Source organism: Pseudovirgaria hyperparasitica (genome assembly GCF_010093815.1).
Source record: "Pseudovirgaria hyperparasitica strain CBS 121739 unplaced genomic scaffold EJ05scaffold_12, whole genome shotgun sequence".
Classification (NCBI taxonomy): Eukaryota; Fungi; Ascomycota; class Dothideomycetes; order Acrospermales; family Acrospermaceae; genus Pseudovirgaria; species Pseudovirgaria hyperparasitica.
Window position 1 is genome coordinate 619,268 of NW_022985560.1, and position 21,535 is coordinate 640,802.

At 48.8% G+C, this 21,535-nt stretch overlaps 10 protein-coding genes across 10 annotated transcripts; 5 read left to right on the top strand and 5 right to left on the bottom strand.

Moving 5' to 3' along the window:
• On the top strand, nt 1-1,755 carry EJ05DRAFT_478034 (uncharacterized protein). The gene has a single exon (XM_033744364.1). The coding sequence runs from the start codon at nt 427-429 to the stop codon at nt 1,534-1,536; it is 1,110 nt and encodes a 369-aa protein (XP_033598436.1). The 5' UTR covers nt 1-426; the 3' UTR covers nt 1,537-1,755.
• EJ05DRAFT_84558 (CutC-domain-containing protein) lies at nt 1,693-2,939 on the bottom strand. Its single transcript, XM_033750009.1, has one exon. It carries the CDS (start codon nt 2,656-2,658, stop codon nt 1,849-1,851), a length of 810 nt encoding a protein of 269 aa, XP_033598437.1. The 5' UTR covers nt 2,659-2,939; the 3' UTR covers nt 1,693-1,848.
• A 1,009-nt stretch (nt 2,940-3,948) lies between these two features.
• Nucleotides 3,949-5,061, top strand: EJ05DRAFT_493863 (G protein alpha subunit; the record flags this gene model as incomplete). The annotated part of the gene is made up of 2 exons (XM_033746145.1): nt 3,949-4,409; nt 4,464-5,061. The coding sequence occupies 2 exons, from the start codon at nt 3,949-3,951 to the stop codon at nt 5,059-5,061; spliced, it is 1,059 nt and encodes a 352-aa protein (XP_033598438.1).
• A 763-nt stretch (nt 5,062-5,824) lies between these two features.
• EJ05DRAFT_478036 (uncharacterized protein) lies at nt 5,825-6,654 on the top strand. The gene has a single exon (XM_033744365.1). It carries the CDS (start codon nt 5,875-5,877, stop codon nt 6,478-6,480), a length of 606 nt encoding a protein of 201 aa, XP_033598439.1. The 5' UTR covers nt 5,825-5,874; the 3' UTR covers nt 6,481-6,654.
• A 328-nt stretch (nt 6,655-6,982) lies between these two features.
• On the top strand, nt 6,983-8,429 carry EJ05DRAFT_478037 (NAD(P)-binding protein). Its single transcript, XM_033744366.1, has 3 exons — nt 6,983-7,041; nt 7,097-7,161; nt 7,274-8,429. Exons 2-3 carry the CDS (start codon nt 7,142-7,144, stop codon nt 8,295-8,297), a joined length of 1,044 nt encoding a protein of 347 aa, XP_033598440.1. The 5' UTR covers nt 6,983-7,041; nt 7,097-7,141; the 3' UTR covers nt 8,298-8,429.
• EJ05DRAFT_478039 (uncharacterized protein) lies at nt 8,430-9,005 on the bottom strand (the record flags this gene model as incomplete). Its single annotated transcript, XM_033744367.1, has 3 exons — nt 8,430-8,556; nt 8,625-8,877; nt 8,966-9,005. Coding segments are annotated over 3 exons (322 nt in total), but the record flags the coding sequence as incomplete, so codon positions are not given.
• A 74-nt stretch (nt 9,006-9,079) lies between these two features.
• On the top strand, nt 9,080-11,266 carry EJ05DRAFT_84564 (uncharacterized protein). The gene has a single exon (XM_033750010.1). It carries the CDS (start codon nt 9,184-9,186, stop codon nt 11,149-11,151), a length of 1,968 nt encoding a protein of 655 aa, XP_033598442.1. The 5' UTR covers nt 9,080-9,183; the 3' UTR covers nt 11,152-11,266.
• A 62-nt stretch (nt 11,267-11,328) lies between these two features.
• EJ05DRAFT_502465 (thioesterase family protein-like protein) lies at nt 11,329-12,119 on the bottom strand (the record flags this gene model as incomplete). The annotated part of the gene is made up of 4 exons (XM_033747262.1): nt 11,329-11,693; nt 11,772-11,877; nt 11,958-11,997; nt 12,055-12,119. The coding sequence occupies 4 exons, from the start codon at nt 12,117-12,119 to the stop codon at nt 11,329-11,331; spliced, it is 576 nt and encodes a 191-aa protein (XP_033598443.1).
• A 795-nt stretch (nt 12,120-12,914) lies between these two features.
• EJ05DRAFT_487809 (uncharacterized protein) lies at nt 12,915-15,473 on the bottom strand (the record flags this gene model as incomplete). Its single annotated transcript, XM_033745643.1, has 2 exons — nt 12,915-15,058; nt 15,107-15,473. The coding sequence occupies 2 exons, from the start codon at nt 15,471-15,473 to the stop codon at nt 12,915-12,917; spliced, it is 2,511 nt and encodes an 836-aa protein (XP_033598444.1).
• A 4,099-nt stretch (nt 15,474-19,572) lies between these two features.
• EJ05DRAFT_502467 (barwin-like endoglucanase) lies at nt 19,573-20,939 on the bottom strand (the record flags this gene model as incomplete). Its single annotated transcript, XM_033747263.1, has 3 exons — nt 19,573-19,983; nt 20,039-20,160; nt 20,246-20,939. The coding sequence occupies 3 exons, from the start codon at nt 20,937-20,939 to the stop codon at nt 19,573-19,575; spliced, it is 1,227 nt and encodes a 408-aa protein (XP_033598445.1).
• Between the last annotated feature and the right edge of the window lie 596 nt (nt 20,940-21,535).

The window sequence follows — 21,535 nt, forward strand, 5'->3', positions numbered from 1 at the left end:
CTCGCTGCAGGAGATACAAGTTGAAGCTTTCCATCTCTGCTGATATGGCTAGATGCTGCTGTACAGAGAAAGGAGATGACATCTGAGGAGCGCATGGAAACTGGAGAGACAACAACATGCAGTTGATCTTGGATCCCGAGTATACACGCGTTAAAGGCTTTCGCCAATGAGTATGATGACGGGTTGAGAACGTGGTGTGGTATTCTAACAATATTTCGCGTAGCACCTGGACGTTGTCAAGTTTCAAAGGTGTTATTGCATTGGTAAAATGATACGCGAAATCGGATAAATTTACCTTACTTCCCGAAGTTGCGTGCATGAGCTAATGGATATCATCTCTACGAAACGACCACGACCACGAACACGACATCACGACCATCACTATCAGTAGAGTCTTCTCTGACGAAGTGCAGCTGAGTCGACAGAATGCTGATTGTATCCTTTATAGTCTTCTTCGGAACCATCTTCTATCTCACCCGCCGTCGCTCTGTCTACCTCCACGCTACCAACTCTGCAACACGAATCCTCCCATACTCTCCGAATACCCTCAATACCTTCGATCTATTCACAATAATCCTCGATAGTCTTCTCAAATACGTCCCTGGCCAAAGACCGTCACTCCAAATCCACAATGGTGGTTTCCTCCTTCCACGACTACACTTAGGTGGCATTCTTCGGATCCGCAAACAAGATTTGAACAATTTCAATACAGCGCGCGGCATCCGGTACAATGCTGACAGTGACATGATTGAGCTGCAAACTACGAATCCGATGTTCCTGGTCGCAGCCACAACGCCATTGTTGCTACTACTACTGAGCCATGCCGATTGCCCAATTCAGCCTCTTGGATCGGTGAACACAACGAACAAGTTCAACTTCGCAGACCTTGCATTATGTCGCGACGTAAGAGGGCTATTGGCCGCAAGTAAAGCTGGGGAGCTCACATTCACAGCGGTCATGGGTGGGGAAGACCTGCTTGGCAAGAGAAAGAGACGAGGTGTCGAGTTTGAGATTGTGATTGAAGTCTGGAAGAAAGGCGCATTAGTGCTGTCAGCGCAAAGTTCATTCTTGCAATTTTTGTCCAAGAACGTGAAGCCGCTTTACGCAGGTGGGAACGAAGCACGGGCTGAGCTTGTGAACTTGAAAGTAGACAAAGATGTGTCTGTGAAGCTGCCTGCGAGTGCACCCAGGCACTGGGCAGCATGCTCGAAAGACTACAATCCTATCCATGTGTCCAACATGCTGTCAAAGCTATTCGGCTTCTCGTCTGTTGTGGCGCATGGAAACCATGTCGTGGCATTGCTTGTCGAGAATATTGGTCGGACCGCCACAAGGCCGAGTGCCAGTATGGATCTACGCAAGTTAGGTGAGTTGCTTTGGGCGCAGGAGTCAAGTGTAAGCCTCGATGTATCATTTGTCAAACCTGTGACACCTTTGCCTATTGCACTGGAAACCAGGATAATGGGGACAGGGAATGGAGTGGCCTTCGGCTTATTCAAGAAGGACGTGTTATGTGTGACAGGAAGTATATCGTGATATTCAAACAATATTGAGAATGTATCCACGTAAATGAACCAGATGGAGAAAAGAAGTGTCACATGTCGACTTTGAAACTGGCGATAGACCACAATCAAGAAACAGACAACAGAGGGAAGTTTTAGATCCCGGCATGTTTCAGTGGTACTGATATCAAAACAGGGTCAACGTCGAACTGTTGCCTTTGCTACCTGCTGTTAATCCGAGGCAAGAACACGGCTGTCATACAGAAACTTAAACCTGAATTGTCGCTATGATACGGACTGTCTAGGTTATCATCTATGATCTTGAACGGGTCTTCGAAAAACAGAATCAAGTAGTTGGATACCCCTGATGACCCTGGTGCAGGTTTGGCTTTTCCCTTGCCTCAAGAGTTAATAGTTCCCTTAGCTTCCGTACAATATGCTTGTCCGTTCTTTTTCGACTCACTGCAAACCTTGACTTACTTTTCTCCTCCTTTGTCGGCGTGAGTGTCACTGTTGCACTCGCGTGGAACTCTCTCGCATCAGTCCGATCAAACAGATCACGTATATTGTCGGTCGTGATCCCACTTCCAGGCATGACAACAATCCTTCCTCCAGCCCGCGTCACCAGTCTCCGTAATCGTAATTCGCCGTCCAAGATGTTGTCTTTGCCGCCTGATGTCAGGATACGCGCACATCCAGTCGATATGACGTCTTCTAGTCCCTCGTCCTGGTCAACCACGTCGTCAAATGCCCGGTGGAATGTCACACTCATGCCCTTGGCTAGCTCTACGAACGCACGCGTCTGCTCTACATCGACACGTCCATCTGCCGTTAAGACACCAATAGCGATCCCATGGGCACCGAGCTTCTGACAGACCTCTATGTCGGCGCGCATGATGCTCAAGTAGTCGTTGTCGTATACAAAGTTTCCAGGCCGTGGTCGAATCAGGACATGCACTGGAATGCCGAGAACAGACAGAACATGCTTGATCAGTCCTTGTGACGGTGTGATACCGCCTTGCTCAAGGTTCGAGCATAGTTCGATTCGATCGGCACCACCGGCTTCAGCGGCGAGAGCCGATTGCAGGGAGTTTGCGCAAATCTCGAGAGTGGTCTGGGGAGGCGTGAAAGAGCGGGCGTGCGCGCCTACGTTCATTGCTGTGGAGAGCACGAGGAGGCGATAGAATTTCGCGTCCCAGGTTCGTCACGACAGAGTTTGATAGATAAGTGACGGATAGGTCAAATCAAGGTGTCGTTATTCATGGACGTTGCTACGGAGCTCATGACGTCCTATTGAAGACGAGAGGATCGTGATGATTACCTCGGCCTTTGTTGAGAAGCTAGCAGGCTGCAGCAGGCTAGTAGAAGCCCGACGCTCTACACTGAGAGCGCCATAAAAAACTTTAAAGATTTGGCGATGATGGTCCAGATTAATGTTTGAACATCGCCGCCCCCTTGATATGAACTTAAGGGAGCTGCACATGGGGCGCGAAATGCGGGGTCCGTTCGGTACCAGACACTACTTCTACGATGTCAACAAGGCTTCAAAAACTGCGGCGTCGTCTTCCCGGGCCACAGAGCTTCTCGAGCTGTAGAGGCTTTCAAGCCCTCCCAGCTTTGACGAGCCTTTATGCGGTGGCATCGATTCGAATAAATTCTGAGATACTGTCGTCGTGAGACTTGGTATATGTGTGTTACAGCACGCAAATAACGGAGACATGGACCCAATTACGATCATTGGTACGGCTGGAGCTCTTTGCAACATCATCGATGTGCTCTATAAGACTATCCAGAGCGCAATCCAGCTCCGAAACCAATATTCGGATGCCGACATGACCATGCTCAGCCTCATTGCCCAGCTCACAGCACTCAAGGCTGCGCTATCGAAAATCCAAGATATCATCGATGGTGACTCAGGAGATCTATACCATCAATTCATAATGGATCTCGACACCTCGATCACTTGCGTGAGATTACTCATCGGCAAGATCGAAGGACAATTCTCTGAACTCAAGACGAATGAGAAGGGCATGGATTTTACGAGTAAAGTCAAGTTTGTGTTTGGCAGCAGAGGAGTTGAGGAGACGCAAAGGATGATTGACCACCAAACGAGCGCTCTTATCTTACTATTAAATGCAATTACTTAGTGGGTGCCTTATAACTGTTACTGCTAGTCAATGTGCTGACTCAGAATAGCAAGACTGTCAGTGAGCAACAAGGTATCTTGGAAAAATCAGAAACCCGTAAGGTCATGCAAAGGATGCAGTGGGACTCGGAAAGCCTGGTAGTTCACCGAGATACTGACTCGTTCTTTTCACGCTACACGGACAAACTTTCAAAGTTGTCCCTGGTCTTTCATTTTGATCGGGAATTCTTGATAACAAGAGTTTATGAGAAAGCTCTAAGGTCATCTCTGAAACACGACCTGCGCATAAAACAACGTAGAATGATCTCTGAATCTAGTAAAGAAGATAAAGCCCGGTCCGTGGCCATTGACCGGCGCCTGAAGCAAGATAGTCGTGGTCTGTGCCAGAACGTCAAAGTCCTACTATTTGGACTTGAAGATAGCGGAAAAGATGCAATGGTCAAACATATGAAGCTCAAGTCTGCAAATGGGTACACTCGCTCAGAACTGATAGAGTGGCGACAGATGATCAAGGCAAAGCTACTCCGGAATGTATTTGTACTTCTCGATGCCATGGAGCAATGTGGCATTGAACCCGGAAATGAGTCTAACATCAGCCACTGTGAATTTCTCATGAGATGTCGCTTAGACAACCCCATGAATGGTCGACTAGACTTCCATATAGGCGTTGCTATCCAAGCCCTATGGAACGATCCGTGCATGGCTAAAGTTCTTAAGCATTCCGCTGGCACCGATTATACCTTGGACGGCGAAGCCCGATAGTAAGATCCAGCATTTCCAGACTTACAGTGAGAACAACCGCTGACGAAGTGTAGTTTATTCGAGCAGACGTCACGCATCGTCCAGCCACATTACGAGCCCACTGTGGAAGACATCCTTAGAACAAATGACGAATCAAGAGGAATCCGTGAGACAGATTTTGTATTTGAAACTTTCCAAATGACGATTTTCGATATAAACACGAGACAACTAGGCGAGCAGCAGAAGTGGATACACGCATTCGAGACCGTGACTTCCATCATGTTTGTGGTAGATCTTGCGGATTACGAATCGATACATTCTGACCATGATTCGGGAGGTATGACGGAATCTCTTACACTCTTTGACTCTATGGTGAACTCTCGCTGGTTCTCACGGTCGTCTGTGATCCTCTTCCTCACAAATATGCATGCTTTCAGGAATAAACTTTTGAGGACTCCTTTCTCAAGCTACTTTCCCGACTATACTGGGCCCGATGATGCAGCTGCGATCTTGCAGTACATTATCAAAAGATTCAATGCATGCAACAGATGCCATCTCGACTTCTTTCCACATGTCTTGGAACTATCAGATCCTGTCAGTCTCAAGCTTCTCCTCAAGGCTGTTCAAGAGACAACGGTAAACAACGCCCTTAGGACTCTAGGCAAGATCTAGCAGTCTTGAAAACAGGTTCCTCGCCCAACGCGAAAGCCCACGGGTACAACGGATCAGCATCCTCTGGACCAGCACGGTGCTACAACAGTCAACCACCGTAATGGAGCTTTGAATGGAGTGAATATGCGCTGATTCCAGTCGCTGTCTGAACAAGCACGTCCTAACCATAATCCATCGCTCCTTCGAATTGCTTTCTACACAATTTTCGCCCCCGAGGAGGTCACAAGCGCTGATGCTGAACGCCCTTGAAACCACAAGACATCAAGTGCGGTGAGTATTAGTGGTGAATAAGCGCAGCAAAAGTCAATGTTGGATTCATGCACAGTAAGCACAACAACATGGCTTTCAAGGCAGAAGCGCTGCTTTCGTACTAGGCTCTCAGCCTAAGATCAAAATTCCAAGGATATATATTGGATCTGACGCAGGAACCAGCACTTAACCGAGCTGGGCGAACGCCACCTGCAACAGTCCTGAACGATACCTATAGCACAGAGAGCCTACTAATAACAGCTTTGGACGTCGTCTATACACTTTAGGCTGCGAAACGCACTGACCACCGCGAATGTTCCACTGTTTCTAGGTTGCTTTACAGACTTATCTCAAATCAGCCTTCGACAACACGTTGTGCGTGGAATCAAGTGGACGAAATGAGCAGGCCATGCGAGCTTGACTGTGTAGTAGCCTAGTGATGCCAAGGTATAAAAGCACGCTCATCTGCTGGATGTCCAGTCGAACATCATCAAAGCATATCCTCGACTATCGACGACTTCTTATTTACTATACTACCGTCTCTTCGATAATCCAAAGACCATGATGCTCATCCGCTCAGTCTCCGCCTTGATGACTCTCGGCTCGATTGCAGCAGCGAACCCCTTCCCTGCGTCATACTCTCTCACTACACGTCAAGATAATGAGGGCTGCAATGACAACTCGACTCGCTACACGTCCACGTCAGCGGGCTCTGTTTGCCTCTACCGCCCTTCCGACTGCACAGCGACCACGCTCGTCGAGTCCGGCGATACTTGTAACAGCATCGCAGATCGTTTCAACAATTTCACCCTTTCCGTCTTCCGTTACTGGAACCCTGATATCGGACAGACATGTTTTGGACTTCGCGCCTACACTCCCGTGTGTATCGGAACACCATGGTACACGTTCACGCCTCCGGTACAGTCTCCCGATGGAACCATCGTTGGAACGACAGACTTGAACCCGACCCAGCTCCCCGTTCCAGTTATGCCAAGCATTGTGGAAGAATGCAACAGGTACTTCCTGGCTGGAAGCGGACAGAGAGTCGATGCGATTGCGCCTGCTGCAGGCGTTTCCGTGGAAGATATTTTGAGCTGGAACCCGACTTTGGACAAGGAGAATCCGGTGACATGGGCTGGGTACTGGCTTTGCGTTGGTGTCAGCGCATAGTTGGTCTGCCGATATGATCATGAAGAGTCGCGCCGAAATTCGCGTCCCAGACATACAGTAGAAGAGTTGGAATGTTCCTCACCTAACACCCTCATTTCGTCTTGCTTGCTCCTTTTTGTAGATCTCACTATAGCATGAATTAAAGCAAAGTTGTTGCCCGGGCCATGATTCTGAACCGATATCCAACTCTGACTGATCACAAACGTGTGATTGATATTTGTACTTTCCCGTCCCATCCACATCGCCCATACTGCTCCCTGCAATATACGAACGGGTTCTACGAGTTACCTAAGCTAATTTGGTAGAGATGACTGCGGGGGCAACTTTGCTGCAGTTGCAGGTACGGCTTACGTAGGGGAAGGAGGTAGTGCCTTTCCTGCCTCCAACACCGAAGCAGGTTTCAGCTACCCACACACGCTAGAAAAAACCTACACGATACTTGCACTCACGATTTCAGTTCAGAAATCTGTCAGTTCCAAATTCTCCTGCTTCCCTCAAGATCGGCACACAGCTCCCATTTCCGCTCTACATCCGACTCTTTGAGAGTGGAAGATCTCAATAGTAAGGGATCAAGTCGACTGTCTGAGATCGTACCGATAAAGTTAACATTTCCCAGAACTCGTAGCGATTGACGTTATCACAACGTCCCTATTTAGCAGTCATGTCGGCTAAGATCTTTCTGTACGCTTTGCCCAAAATCCACTAACAGATAGAAAAAGCTTTAGTCAAATTGTAACACGGGACATCTATGATGACCCTGTGAACCACGTGCCTTCAGCTAAAGTTTCCCTAGAACTGGCGGCACCGGATACATCGGCGGCGACGTCCTCTACACGATTGTCCACACCCATCCTGAATACGACATCTCAGCCCTCGTCCGCGATAGCACCAAAGGTGCCCTCTTCGCAAAGCAGTACCCCCAGCTCCGCCTCGTCTACGGCACTCTTGACGACACTCAGCTCCTTGCCAAAGAAGCTGCCGCTGCAGATATCGTAGTCCACTGCGCCCACGCCGACCACGTAGCCTCTGCCGAAGCCCTCATCAAGGGTCTCACGGGAAAGCCATCCGGTAAAGGCTTCCTGATCCATACGGGCGGCTCGGGCATTCTCTGCGCCGATGATCTGGAAACTGGAAGGTACGGGGAGCCATCGGATCAGGTGTATGATGATTGGGATGGCCTCAGCGTTGTGACGAGTCTACCTGACTCAGCTCCACATCGGATTGTAGACAAAGTTGTACTTGCCGGCGCATCGGATGCGTTGAAGACGGCGATTGTTTGTCCACCTACTATCTATGGTCTTGGGCGTGGACCAGGCAATCATCGCTCTATCCAGGCGTACAGTATGACTCGCACGACGCTCAAGCGAGGAAAAGGTGTACGAGTAGGGAAAGGCTTAAATAATTGGACAATGGTCCACGTGCATGACTTGTCTGGCTTGTTCCTCACCCTTGTCGAGGCAGCAGCACGGGGCGGTGGCAAGGCCGCCTGGGGCGCGGAAGGGTACTATTTCGCCGAGAATGGAGAGTTCCTGTGGGGTGAGGTCAGCGAGGCGATTGCGAAGGAGACTGCGAAAAGAGGCTTCACAAAGACAGATGAAGTCGAAAGTATTGGTTCTGAGGAGGCTGATAAAGAGTGCGTCTCCGGTGCTTTCTTGTGGGGGACAAACTCAAGATGTAAGGCGATTCGGGCGCGAAAAGTACTTGGATGGGAACCTAAGGGCAAGAGCTTGTGGAGCGAGATTCCGGATATCGTTGATGGTGAGGCGAAGGCTGTAGGCATGGTGAAGGGACATGCTGCCCTTGCTGCTGGACAGTGAGTGAGATCCATCACCACGTATGTTGGTCTTAAGTTAGGGGTACTGTAGACAAGCCATCCATGAAGGCTGGAAAGCTATGTAAAGATTCAGATTCCATAGTCCAAATGTTATAGTGCATATGTTACAAAGCCACTTTTAGTAGCTTGACTTGATTCTTGGGGTTCAATCTATCCCAACATACTTGGTAAATTGAGCCGCTGAAACCTCCATGACTCCCTCACTTGACTCGCCTACTTCTTCTTCTTCTTACGTTTATTCACTGTAAGTCGGTTAGCACTCGCCCTTGACATCCTCTCTCGTCGTATTATCTCCTCAAGGGAAACTCACTATTCTGTCCTTTCAACTTCTTCGGCGCACCCTTGCCCTTCGACCTTCGATCTTCAAGCTTCGCAACCCTCTTCTCCTCGTATTCATCTGGAAATTCGTATCCTGGATATGCTTTTCGCATCATCTTGATGGACGCATGTTTCAATGGGTAGTAGGATTCGACGGACGGCCCGCGAAGACGTTGTCGTAGCACAAATGTGCCTTGACGAACCTGTGTGGGATTGAATACGGCGGAAAAGATTCGTGTGCGGACCTGGTGCTATTAGTTGCATTCTGGGATGGAAGGTATGGTCGTGGTGTCGAGCTGTGATTGAGAAACAAAGGAAAATCTGGAAACATACTTTCAACAAGTCCATTAACCTCTGCTTCGGAACGGACATGGTCGATACAGTCGCGCGTCGCCCAGCGCGCTTGTCGTGGTGTGTCGTCGATCGATACGGAGGTGAGCTGCGGCATTCTGGGCGGAGGTTCAAAATCACCCGGCAGCTCCTCGGCGCAACTGGCGGCCTGTGCAAAAATAAAAAATATTGTCTAATGCCTTTTCGAAAATTGCTATGGGATGTTCCTGCTCCGCACACACATATCCTTAGCCATGGATCAAATGAATCCCGAACGAGCTCGCCTTCTGGACACAGGTGGCAGCAGTGCCGGCGCGGCAGCTGGCAAGAGGAGCTTCAATGACGCGATGGGCGATGGCAATTCTGGGTTCAACAAAAGAGGGAAATTTGACGGCCGTGGAAGAAGTGCCAGGGGCTTTCAGCGTGGAAGGGGTGGTGGAGGACCGCAGAGCAGTGGTGGTAATAATATTCCTATTGGGTCGCGCGAGGGGACTGAGTCTCTCGGATTTGATGGCATGGCTGATGATGCTCTGGCGAAGCCACAGAAGCGTGCGAATGAATTCGTGAAACCTAACGCGAGACCTAAATTTGGCTCTTCATCATCGACACTGGTAGATGAGCGGGCGTTCGGTTCAGGAGCCGGGGCATCGAATACCTCATCCTCGTTGCCAGAGCAAGTCAATAGTAACACACAACTACCGGTTTCGGAAATGGCTGCTATCGTCTCCAAGGGAAGACAGTCACTACCGCCTGCGCCTAAAATCCTGCCAGAGCTCGAGACTTTGGTGTTCACTCACACAACATCAAATCTGAAGAACAATTACGAACGACTGGAGTTTCTTGGAGACGCTTATGTGGAACTTGCAGCCTCCCGTCTCATCTTCAACCTTCAACGCAATCTGCCACCTTCAAGAATGTCAAGGCTGAGGGAAAAGCTGGTTCGCAACACGACCCTGGCTGCATTCAGCCAAGAGTACGGGTTCGACGTCAAGCTCAAGTATCAGGGAGACATAAAGAGCCACATATCAGGCTGGACAAAGATCTTGGGCGATGTCTTCGAAGCGTACGCTGCGGCTGTTGTACTCTCAAATCCGGCTACCGGTATCCTGGAGTTGGAAAAGTGGTTAGCAGTTTTGTGGGCCAAAGAAGTGTCTGACGCTCCAGAGGCAGTTGCCCCCTTGTACGACTTCGGAGATAAGGTTCAGGAGTTGCATTTGCTGCTAGACCATCCAGGCCACCGCCTTCTGATAGAATTGACGAAGAGTGAACTAGATGCAAAGGAAGGCCTGACAACATATTGGGTCACTGCCAGTATCGAAGATCGCTATGGAAAACGCCTTCTTGCCAAAGGACAAGGGCATAGCTTGAAGGAAGCAAAGTATGATGCTGCCCTCAAAGCCCTTGCTGACAGGAATGTAAGCTTCAATCAAGTCCTTGAGCGCAAGCAAAAATGGGAGGCTCAGCTGGCAGAAGAGACAGCCAAGAAGGCTGCCACTGGTGACGGAAAAAACGACCCTGTGCTAGTCTACGAGCGCCAGACACGGCATTTCGAAAATGCGACCAAACGGGTGACGGCTACCGAAGAAGCACTTGAGAGCTTCCGCAAGCAGCTTGACGCTGATCCCAGCGATGAGTCAGCATTGGCGGGAGTCAAGCGAACAGTCGTGGCTCTTAAGAAAGAAAAGTTGAAGCTCGACCAGGCAGAGAGGAAACTGGCTGAGGCTAAGCTGGCTCTTCCTGCTGATGTGCCCAGTTCCAAGTCAAAACCTACAGAGAAGGAGATCAGGAACGGAAATCAGGATCAAAGCGACAGCGACAGCGACAGCGACAGCGACAGTGATAGTGATAGTAGCAGCGATGGTGACAACGACAACATCAAGAACAAGGAAAACGTCAGTGATAGCGATAGCGATAGTGACAGCGACGGCAGCTCGTCGGGGTCAAGCAGCTCTGCCCAATCAGAGAAAAAGGGGTCAAAGAAGAAAGAGCTCACCAAGAAACAACAGAGGATCATCAATGCTAGGAAGGAAAGGAAGGCACTCAAATTGGAGAAACGCGAGAAGCGCAAGCCATATTTAGAGAAGGCTAAAGAACTCAAGAAGAAGCAAAAGGAGCAGTCCAAGCACAAGGAGAAGGAAACGACAACCAAGAAGGAAAAAAAGACCAAGAAGGAAAGGAAGGAGAATTGAGCGAAGAAGTCTCCTTAAGGGTGACCATGGCACCCCGAAGTCTTTCATGGTCATTTTATCCTCTGTTGGATTGTTAGAGGATTTACAAAAAACCTGTATCATAAGACTTCTTCGTATTGGATGCAGTCCAAAACACCATCGTCTTCCCAGCGCCAAGACAAAGTACCTCAAGCTCACCTACAACTTCGCCCTTCCCCCTATCCCAGAATCCCTCTCAAATTCCTCATCCCATGCCACCCGCACCGCACTATGCGCCTCTCGCGTTGGCACATTCACCTTATGATGCTCCGCCGTCGCATACACCGTCTTCCCATTCACACTACCCATCGTGCCCCTCATCATCGCCATCGTGCGCCCCATTTGCGTCACCGTCGCCTCCACCCTAACCGTCGTGCCAATCGGCACAGCGCGCAGGAACGAAACGTTCAGCGTGCGCGTCACCCCGCCGAGGAACGTAAATTGCCCCGGCCGTGCGAGTGGGCATAGCGCGCTAGTCGTGAGCATGTCGAAGATTGTGCTCGCGGCGCCGCCATGGAGGACGCCTGCATGGGGGCGGAAAGTTGTCAGTTGTGGAGTGGGATGGGATGGAAGGGGGAATGAAAGGGGGCGAGGGTATGTACCGTTTATGTTTGCAAAGTGAGGCGTGATGTCGATATGGAATACGACGTGGCCGGAAGGTGAAGCATCGATAAGCTTTGCATTCCGCATTACTTCGTCATCCCATTCCTGACCGGGTCGATCAAACGTCAGAGGAAGCTTTTCCGCGATGTGCTAGTGGCTTGGCGTGGTGTTGACGGGAGACTTACGATGCGCTTTTTGGGCAGTTTGGCTGCGATTAGATGGTAGCTGGGGTGGTCTTAGTCTTGCGCAGGAGTATAGAAGGGGACCTTTTGTGATAATTACCGCTCGAACATGGCGTTCACTGCTCGCATGACCTTTGCCCGTGCAGCCGTGTGTTCGGACGCCATTTTTCTGGCTTTGATGGAGTTTCGTGGTTGCGTATAGGGACATGCGGTATGAGTGATTCTAGAGGGTGTAATGATGTCTGTTTCTTACGCAGGGCATGGTATTATTGATCTGTAGATGTTAGTTTCCTTGTTAGACAAGATCCGGTACAGTGAGGTTAGTAGCCTCGGCATTGTTATATCCATATCGGGTTTAGCTCGTACTACTGTTGATGTTTTCTGATGGTACCTTCTTCTGTTCGCTTCAGACGATCAAAATAAGACATCGGACCAACAAGCCGAATATTGCGAGAGCGGGTGAGTTGTTGGCATATTTCGCCCGCTTTAAGACTCATTATTCGGCGATGTCTGCTGGCCAGCCCCCAGATCTGTTCAGGTTAAGAATATGATTTTATGAATACTCTCGACGCTTGGAACCACGAAAGAGCCTCTTGGATACTGACAGCCATGACCTTCAATCATGCCATATTTAGGTGATCATGGAAATGATATATTATAGAGTACTTTTGACGACTACGGAATTCGCTTTTCGGCCTGCTCGATATCAATAATTCAGACGCTGGAATTGCCTCCGAGGGGAAAGGCTTGGAATTGGTATATTAAATTTGCTTGATTGAACCGCATGAATCACTGTTTGGCCACCTGGCCTTGCAAGCCGTGAAGCTGTGAGATGTACGAAAGTTCTAAAAACAAAGAAAGACATCCCGAACGCCCTGTCTCATCTGACGACCCAACCATTTACGCGCTCCTGCGTCCTCTCCGCCCTCCACTCCATTTTGCACAAGCTCCCTATTCCGTTCAATCCCAGGAGCCCGGCCAGCTGGGGTATTCAGGCTCCGTCTCCGCAAGCCTTGCATACTCAGCCGATGCGAACGGGAGGGTCTGGATGTAGTAGGCAAACTCCGCGTTCTCCTCCTCCCCTACCACGTCCTCTGGACCGAAACGCCTGGTCATTTGCTCCTCGGGCATTTCGACGAATTTGTGCTCGGGCAGCAAGACCTGGTCTCCCGTGTCAGGGGATACTTGATTCTCCTCCTCATTATCGTCAACCTCCTCCTCCTCCTCCACCTCCTCCTCCGCCTCCGCCTCCGCCTCCGCCTCCTCCGCCTCCTCCTCCTCCTGCTGCTGCTGCTGCTGTGTGGCGTCTGGTACAGCGGAATTGTTGCCCAAGAAGAATGCCTGTGGACCAATGCCCTGATTGGGATTGTAGACCTGATTGTTTCCATACTCATGGTATGGGAATTGAGGGAATGTCTGTGCGTATACGTCCTGCTCGCTAAGGAACTGGTATGATGGATCAATGGACGCAAAACTGGGGATCGGTTCCGTGTGAACCTTACTATCAGTCTGAGACTGTTCCTGAGCATAAAAGCCGTCGATTGACATCTCATTGGGAGCGCTAGGATCCATAAACGCGTTGTTGTCATGGTAGTATGGTACGGTAGACATAGCTGGCCCAGCCGCAAAGTCGAGTTCTGGTGGGGGTGCAAGATTGGAGCCAAGTGTGTCGAGAAGATCTTGCTCAGCCATCACGGAGCCGTAGAGAGGCGTACTACTGTTCTGATGTCGAAAACTTTGGGATCGAGGGCGAGCCGGGCCTAGCGGGCCTGGAGACATAGTTGGTATTTCAGAGTATTGATGCATATACTCTGTCTGGATTGGGCCGATGCTCTCTGGGTCTGGTTCTGTCCGTGATTGAGGATTCTTTCGAGATCTGCGTGCCCTTTTCGGGGGCTTGGGGTTTTGTTGCTCGTTGTTGTCATGGTTAGACAAGACAGCGTCAGGATCTTCAACACCAGAATCACCCAAAGAGCGCAAGCCTGTGGTACCCGGAGCACTGAATGAGCGAGCATCGGTGGCACCACCAGTGCCGAAAGAGTGAAAGTCGTTGAAAGTAGTCTCACCAAAATAGCTTCCCATATGGTTCTGAAGACAGTCAGCTATTCCACCGGAATCGTTTTGCATTGGATGAATGGGCTGCTCCTCCTGAGTCTCGATAGAGTTAACAAACGATGAAGTATTGAAGCCTTCGTTTTCTGTTGCGTCCGGGGTATCTGCGCGCTTACGCTTCTCATTAATGAGCAACTTGGAAATGTCGACTTTCAGGATGACGAGACAGCTTCTACCAGTGGGAGTCTTGTTTGACGATGATTGGGCTTCAGGGCTGCCTAGCTCGATACCACTGCTGTTCTCTTTCGAGCTCTGGTCATCGAGAGATTCAAAAGCATCATCGTGATCAGCAGGCAACTGGTAGCTGGGCCGGTTGGCTCTTGTGGCTCTCTTTGGCCCTCTTCTGTTCCGCTTAGAAATAGTAACACCATACTCTCCGTCAGAGCCGTCTGATTCTGGGAGATCCTCAAGTGGGGTGGATGAAGAGACACCGAGAGATGTAGCTTTCTTGCCCTTCTTCGCCTTCTTCCCCTTCTTCGTCTTCTTTGGTGGGCGACGAATTGGGCTGTCATCGACAAAAGTATTAAGAGAGGGACGTGCCCTTTCCTCATCGGAGTCAGATTCATCTCCAAAACCAGCAGCATTGGTCGTGGCAGTGTTTCCGCGTGTGCTACTTCGCACACCGCGATGGGAGCCCCTGGCTACTGAGACCTGATGCCGCTGGTCGCCATGTTGTGCCGCCCCTTGATTTTCCGAGGCGCTGCGAGTGTTCTGTTCAACACCATCACCTGCTTTCTCGGCTTTGCGTTGGTCCCGGGAGTTCTGTAGATTGATGCGACGCTTATCAATCAATTCGGGGACGATCCTACCATTCGCCATGAGCTCGTTGCGCCACTTGACAAACTTTTGTTCAGTCGCATCGGGAGTGGGCTCCTCCTTCAAACATCCAAGAACGTTCTTGGTGAGCAACGTGTAGACCTTGGCTCGGTCTTTCAAGATATCCCATAGAGCTCTCTCGGCGTTCAGAAGCATGAGCATCCGGATGTCCTTTTCTGTAACTTGTAAGCAGCCTGCGAAGCTCAATGATATCCCAAACTTACGATCCCAGCTAACCAAGTTGCGTACCTTCTCACGGGCGATTGAAGTCTTCGGAACACTACTATCGATCTTCCGACCTTTAACTTTCTCATGGGCACCTGGTGGATCTCGGTTGCTACTCTTCGTAAGATCTTTCGAAGTAACGGAAGAGCTAGCTGTCACCGTATCACCCAAGGACTGCTCAGACGGCTGAGTGACTTTAGTGAGTTTGACATACTCTCTATCTTTACCCGGAGCTCCATCCTCAAAGATCTTTACTGCGACTTCTGGATTGGTGAGAGAGACCTCGAGACCTGCAAAATCTGACTTGACGATAGTCGCGGCGTGCTCAGGTTGAACACTGTCTGCACGGTTTCTGACTTGAGACATGATGAACGCTTGAAGAGGTTTAGAAGTCCTGAGATCTTGAGTTTAACTGGAAACCTTACGTAGTGAGTGAGGCAAAATCAACTTTTGACGCGACACGAGATGAAATTGAGGCAGCAGATGGCTTTTGATGCATTGAAAGAAGATAGGACAGAAGGAAGATAGATATCAGAAGTACTGAAGCCGAGAAATCTTCAATTGACAAGTAAACTCCGTTTTCTGAAGCTTGTTGCTAAAGAGTTGAGGTGAGGTTGGTCGGTGAACTTGAAGCTTTACCTCTAAAAACAGTGTGACTGTAAACACACTAAGCTACTTTGAGCTCTTTTGACACGTAGAAGTACGCTCACAAGCCGACTATACGAATCACTACAGTGAATCGTTCTGAGATCTTAGATCTATTACTTATCCCTTGCTTGAAGGGCTAGCAGCAGCAAGGGCCTACGAACAATCACGCGGCTATGAATTCTGATCGAGGCTCTTATATAACTAGTTCAACAAGGATCAACTTTCGGCATCACAAACAGAACAACCGCAAATATGCTGTCACGCAGTCTATCTGGCGAAGCTCGTCTACGACGTGAGTTGATTTCAGACGTTCATGTCTCCTCAGTTGTATCACCTTGACTTTCACTGTAGGTCTAGTCGATATGTCGGAAACACTACATTTCCTTCACTTCTCACTTGAGATGTTGTGATCAAAGCTTTCAAGCCCCGTACATCAAGGGTAGGGCCCTACAGACTATTAGAACTCTAGCCGCGCAAGCATCTCAGTATATTATTTTCTGGCTTTGGGGCCGATATGGACATCCATAGCCACAAAGCAGCTTATGGCGGTCTAAGATCTATCTTCTATCTATCTATCTGCCTGAAGCCGAGTTATGGCATACCCCCAATGTTGGGCTGAGAATTGTGAAGGAGGCCTTAAGGGGGTGGGTGGCATCACCAAGACATGACTGCGCTTTGAGGAAGGACCTAGTGTAAAACCGTTGTTAGCTCCAGACTTCAAGGGATTTTAAGTATGAGACCATGTTTTGACATCAATCTTGCCTACAAACCGTGCGAAGCCATTCTCCAAATCTTTTGCTCGCTTCCATCAGTCACTCAATGTAGTCTGGCTACCAAGCTTTGCTTCGTCCATCTCACAGATCTCAGGATTATCCATGATGCCATCAAGGCTTCCTTATGCCTCTCGAACTCATGTAAGTAGGCCCTCGTAGACCTTATACTGGCTGAACTATGTTAGTATCTTGCTTCCGAGTTAATTTCTTCTGCAGGAAGGACCCAGGGGCATTTCTTCAGATCTGAATGATCCCGAGTATTCCAACAGATATATAGACATGAAGGCTCGAATTGAAGTTGGTACTAGTCTCACAGTATCTAGTGGTGCTCGAATACTTGGCGTAAGGGAAAAGCGCGATTGCCAATCGTCTTTCATCGCAATCCAGATTAGACGAAGACTGCCAAATCGACGAGAGGTATATTGTACGTTGAGGTTCGAAAGTAGATATAGCCATCTAGTATAGCCACTGGAGTGTCAGTGTTCTGACCAGCGAATAAATCTCTTAACGATTGTAAGACGAAAGCCAGGGGTAGCGGTTACTTACCTTCAGAGTTGGAATCTCAGCGTCATATTCAATTCTCCGTATGTAGGAGTACCTATATGAGTTCATGTTGCGTAGTAATGGCTCTGCATGACCAAGTGTCTTCAGGCTTTCGGCGTTTAGCTAGTAGGCTACAGGCTTTTTGTGACCTGATGTATCAATGACGGTGAGTAAATCGTTCGAAACCGTCTTATGTCCTCATTGATTACGAAGACTCCATGCTTCAGAATTTTAGTTCATTATGACAGCAGATTGGTAACAGGATGATGGTTCTTGTCGGATTGAAAAAAAATTGGTGAAATCCCCGGCAGTTCATGAATGCTAGCATGATGAACTCTGCAAGAACGTCTGATATTCGTGTTATATTGCGCTACCGTGATGTAATCCAGCGTCTAAACGTATTCTCGGGCGATTCTGCTTGTAATTGTATGTTATTCAACGATGGATCAACTGATGACATTGAAATTGGGGTTCCCTAAGTCTCGACCAATATTGCGACTTAACACGCGCCTGATAGGAATGCCTTAGCCGACAATGACAGTTGGAAGGAATATGAATATACTTACTATATTATGAGTCCTCCGGTGCCCTAGACGAAGACATTCCTGCAGAATACTCGTTGCGATCGTGAACTTTGATCTTGTGGTATTGGTCGAATACATAATCTCCAACAACCCTGTAGTGCTAAGGCCAGAAGTATCATGAAGCTGACAACAAACAGTTTGGGTATCATACCTGCACAGAGGTACTATGACGATAAAGGCGCATTATCGAATGGTGGTGTTTAGCATGCTCTGTACATGCCAGAGCGAAGAAAACATATGGAAGAAAGGCGCTAGTCAGCTTCACAAATTTTCAAGATTCCTGCGTCTACTTCACATATCTATGCTTATAATATGCGCAATCAATTTCTCCTTCGACAATATATTGCCCCCAACAAAAAGATTGAACCCTGGATATGATTAACATGAGATAGCGCTCTAGAGCTGCTTTGAGCTTGGGCGAGAGCGAGAGAGACTGCCATGAATCAGCCTCACCTTCCAGTTTCCAGCTTATACGGTTACAGTAGTAGCTACAAGAACGATAGTCGCCTGGAAAGATGAACACAACGACCGCTTACCCATTGCTAGCCTATCATGGACGTCCAGCTATCCTCGCCCCTTATTAACACATTTCAGGAGTGTTACACTCCCAGGGCACAAAAGATTCAAGGGATTTCAAGACAGACTGTCACGTCTGTTTTGTGTAAGTCTGGCTTCTACTATAAGTCACCAGCAAGATGGACACCCGAGTATGAAAGGACTGAAAGAGATACATACTTTATAAAAAGACCTCCGGAAAGTGTTGATACAGCGCTCCAGCATGTGGTCACCACAGACACGTTGTGAAAGCTGATATCTCAGAACGCATCTCGATAGTAAAATTCTGAAAGCCAGCAGGATGTAAAGGGCGACACTGTGAGAGAAACAAGATATGCATCAAGATTCACATGAATGAACAATTCTAACAGCTCTAATATAAGCGTCTACCGAATGCCCCTCCTAAAACCGCCTGGTCCCGTTGTCCATACTTCATACAGCTCCTATCGACTCTTTTGTCACTTAAAAGCTGTCTATAAATACCTCTGAGTGCACATATATCGCTTTGTGTGAAGCAACAACAGTCACTGACATGGTTTCAGGCTGTCACTGTGCTATATTTCTCTTATAGATCTATGATAAGCATTCTATACCTTACTTTCTATATTTCGAGACCTCAAGAGTCCAAAGACTCTATTTCCTCCGAGCCTTCTATCCAGACATGACTAACAAAGTCGTAACAACGTGCAGGGCATGGGAGCAGAAAAGGGGGACGGAAGAAAGTTTCTCTTGTGCTATTACTCGGCCTCCGTATTTAGGACCTCACAAGCTGATATCGACTTAGACGTTGAAGTGGGTAGACTAGAGCACTTTAAAGAGAGCAGTCAACCAGGTAGCGGATACACTTCATGTGAAAGAAGGAAAAGCACCAATTTCTGTTGTGTAGACATGGATAATGAATATTCGATAAGGTTAGGAGAAAGGAAGAGTCTGGTTTCTTGATTCAGAGTACCATTGGTCAACGGATCTACTCGGCTGTTGGTGCGCAGGGTCGTCGTAATGAGAAGTTATATAATATGTCGTTTCTGAAATAGTCGTATGTGATCGGTTTGCACCCTGAATACTTGCATAATCTCGCGGATTGTGACGGTTCTTTCATATAAACAGCGCCATTTGCATGTCTCATCAAGCATGAATTTCATTTTCTTAGAGCGTACTATGACGTGTAGAGCCTCTCAATAAAGCTAATATCTCACTATCTGAATGTAGCTCGCTCAAGTCCCCAGGGACAAACGACATGGTTGTAGAATGTGCTACGTTCCACGTTCAGATCTCGCGGCCGCGTCTCCGTACAAATATCAACAAAGAATCGAATCCTCGTCTCACTCTTCTTCGTGAGATTCTTCTTGCAGCAGATCATATCTAGAAGTTGCTTCCAGCACTCATCGTAGCGCTATCGGCGCAGCTAACATCATGAACCGTAATCGTCTTCCCTCCGACACTCGTGATCTTGACGGAGACACTGTCTGTGCCCGTACCCTCGTGGATCTCGAAGTAGTTGTAATCTTTGCGCGTGGTGTCTTTCCAGGTCTTCCCACCGTCAGTGCTGACATCGACCTTCTGTACCTGCACGTTTGAGTTTTCAACCTGGATGTTGAAGTAGTACTTGCTCGTGCCAGACTTGTTCTTGAGCGTGATGGGTGAGGTGATGCCACAGGGGACAATGGACCAGGAGACATCAATGACGCCCTTGCTCGGTTCGGCTAGCTCTGCAAAGGCCTCCCTGAATAGATCAAGGTGGTTTGTGCCACAGCCTGGGCATTGGTCGACAACCTAGATATAGTCAGACACAACTCATGGCTCAAGAGATCGTGATGAGGAAAATTACCATCGCAGTTATCTTTTTACCAGAGGGACCTGTGACTTCCATACAAGCGCCGCAAGCGCCGGCGTTATCCCAATTGGAGTCAGAGAGCGCGGTGCCGAAAATGCCAGATGGTATCTTGTAGCCTGGACTGAAATTCAGTTCTTGATCCAGCCTAGTTATACAGTGTGTCTCTATTCAAAGATCTACAGGCTAAAAATCTTGACTTACCAGTAAAAGAACACATCCCGCCATCTACGTTCCCGTCATAGAAAGTCGCCTGACCCGACTTGCTGGCGTAGCCGGTAGTATCCTCATGTGTCTGACTCGCAGCAGGTAATGTAGACGAAGTCTTCGTGCCTTCAACCTGGGAAACTAATACGAATGAAGGGGATTCTACCACAGATGATGGCGTTGGAGTGGGTGCAGGGACGACTGGGCTCGACGGGCCATAAGGGATGTCCTGAGTAACCTTGGTAGTAGGGGCAACTTCGGGGGCTGCATCGCTCTGCAACGAAACAATTGAATGCATGTCCATACTCGACATCGCGATAGAGCTTGGATAGATAGTGACCGTAGTGGGTTCGAGGATCTCGGTCTCCCAGACAGTTGAAAGACTGCATTCTGTTTCCGCGACCGAGGGTTCAGTGGGGCTAGTATATACCGTAATCGTCGTTGGCTCAAGCGTAGTAGTGATCGTCACAGGCGAAAGTTCGCAGAATGACTCTGAAGTCGTGATGGCAAAGACATCGGTGGCTGGCATCAAGTCGCTTGAAGGGGTCTCCATGGTAGTAACCTCTGAGGCAATAGGCTCAACAGCAGTGACAGTGACATATTCGGTAACAGGCGCACAAAAGTCCTGAGCCATAGACGCAGCAGCACCAAAGGCCACGGCGGCGAAGCAAGAACGAACCGAGGGCCTCATGATGACTGTCGTTGAAGAAAGGAGTGTTGGTAATGCAATGAATGACGGCCTGCCAGGGCGAGCAGAATCAGAAAGTAACGAGTGTAGAAGTAAAGAACGGAATGGCAAGAAGCACGAAAGGAAGGAAAGATGAGGTTGTGGTGAGAAAGATGAAGGTTGCGGCAATACTGTTGATAGGGAAATGAAACTTGAGTGGGGCACATTCTGCAAGCAAATGGATGTCATTTGTAGACTGGGGGCGGGACCCTCCCATAACTTAGTTATTTCTAACTTACAACACATGTACTACAGCACTACTTTCATCTGGACTAGGGATACCAAGGACAAGGTTCGAAATAAATTGCTTGCAAGGCAATGCTGGTCAAGCGAGATGGAAAGGATCGGATACGTGGTTTGATTTTCCAGTCACCTTGGATGGATCGTGAGTGCTGCCAGCACGACATGATTTGTATCCATCTTTGTGCTGCCGGATGATAGTTGTGAAATCTTTTCGATCTTATTTGAGGAATGGTCTGATATCCATGGTCTCAGGAAAGGTCTCCGAAAGTGACCTCCGGGTAGAGTCGCAACGACCAAACCGACGACGAAGTGAGATT

What these genes read in the sequence shown, in the direction of transcription:
- EJ05DRAFT_478034 (XM_033744364.1), top strand. Translation starts at nt 427, where the DNA reads ATGCTGATTGTATCCTTTATAGTCTTCTTCGGAACCATCTTCTATCTC.
- EJ05DRAFT_84558 (XM_033750009.1), bottom strand. Translation starts at nt 2,658, where the DNA reads ATGAACGTAGGCGCGCACGCCCGCTCTTTCACGCCTCCCCAGACCACT.
- EJ05DRAFT_478036 (XM_033744365.1), top strand. Translation starts at nt 5,875, where the DNA reads ATGCTCATCCGCTCAGTCTCCGCCTTGATGACTCTCGGCTCGATTGCA.
- EJ05DRAFT_478037 (XM_033744366.1), top strand. Translation starts at nt 7,142, where the DNA reads ATGTCGGCTAAGATCTTTCT. An exon ending in ATGTCGGCTAAGATCTTTCT is followed by an intron (nt 7,162 to 7,273) that starts GTACGCTTTGCC and finishes AAGTTTCCCTAG; the next exon opens with AACTGGCGGCACCGGATACA.
- EJ05DRAFT_84564 (XM_033750010.1), top strand. Translation starts at nt 9,184, where the DNA reads ATGTTCCTGCTCCGCACACACATATCCTTAGCCATGGATCAAATGAAT.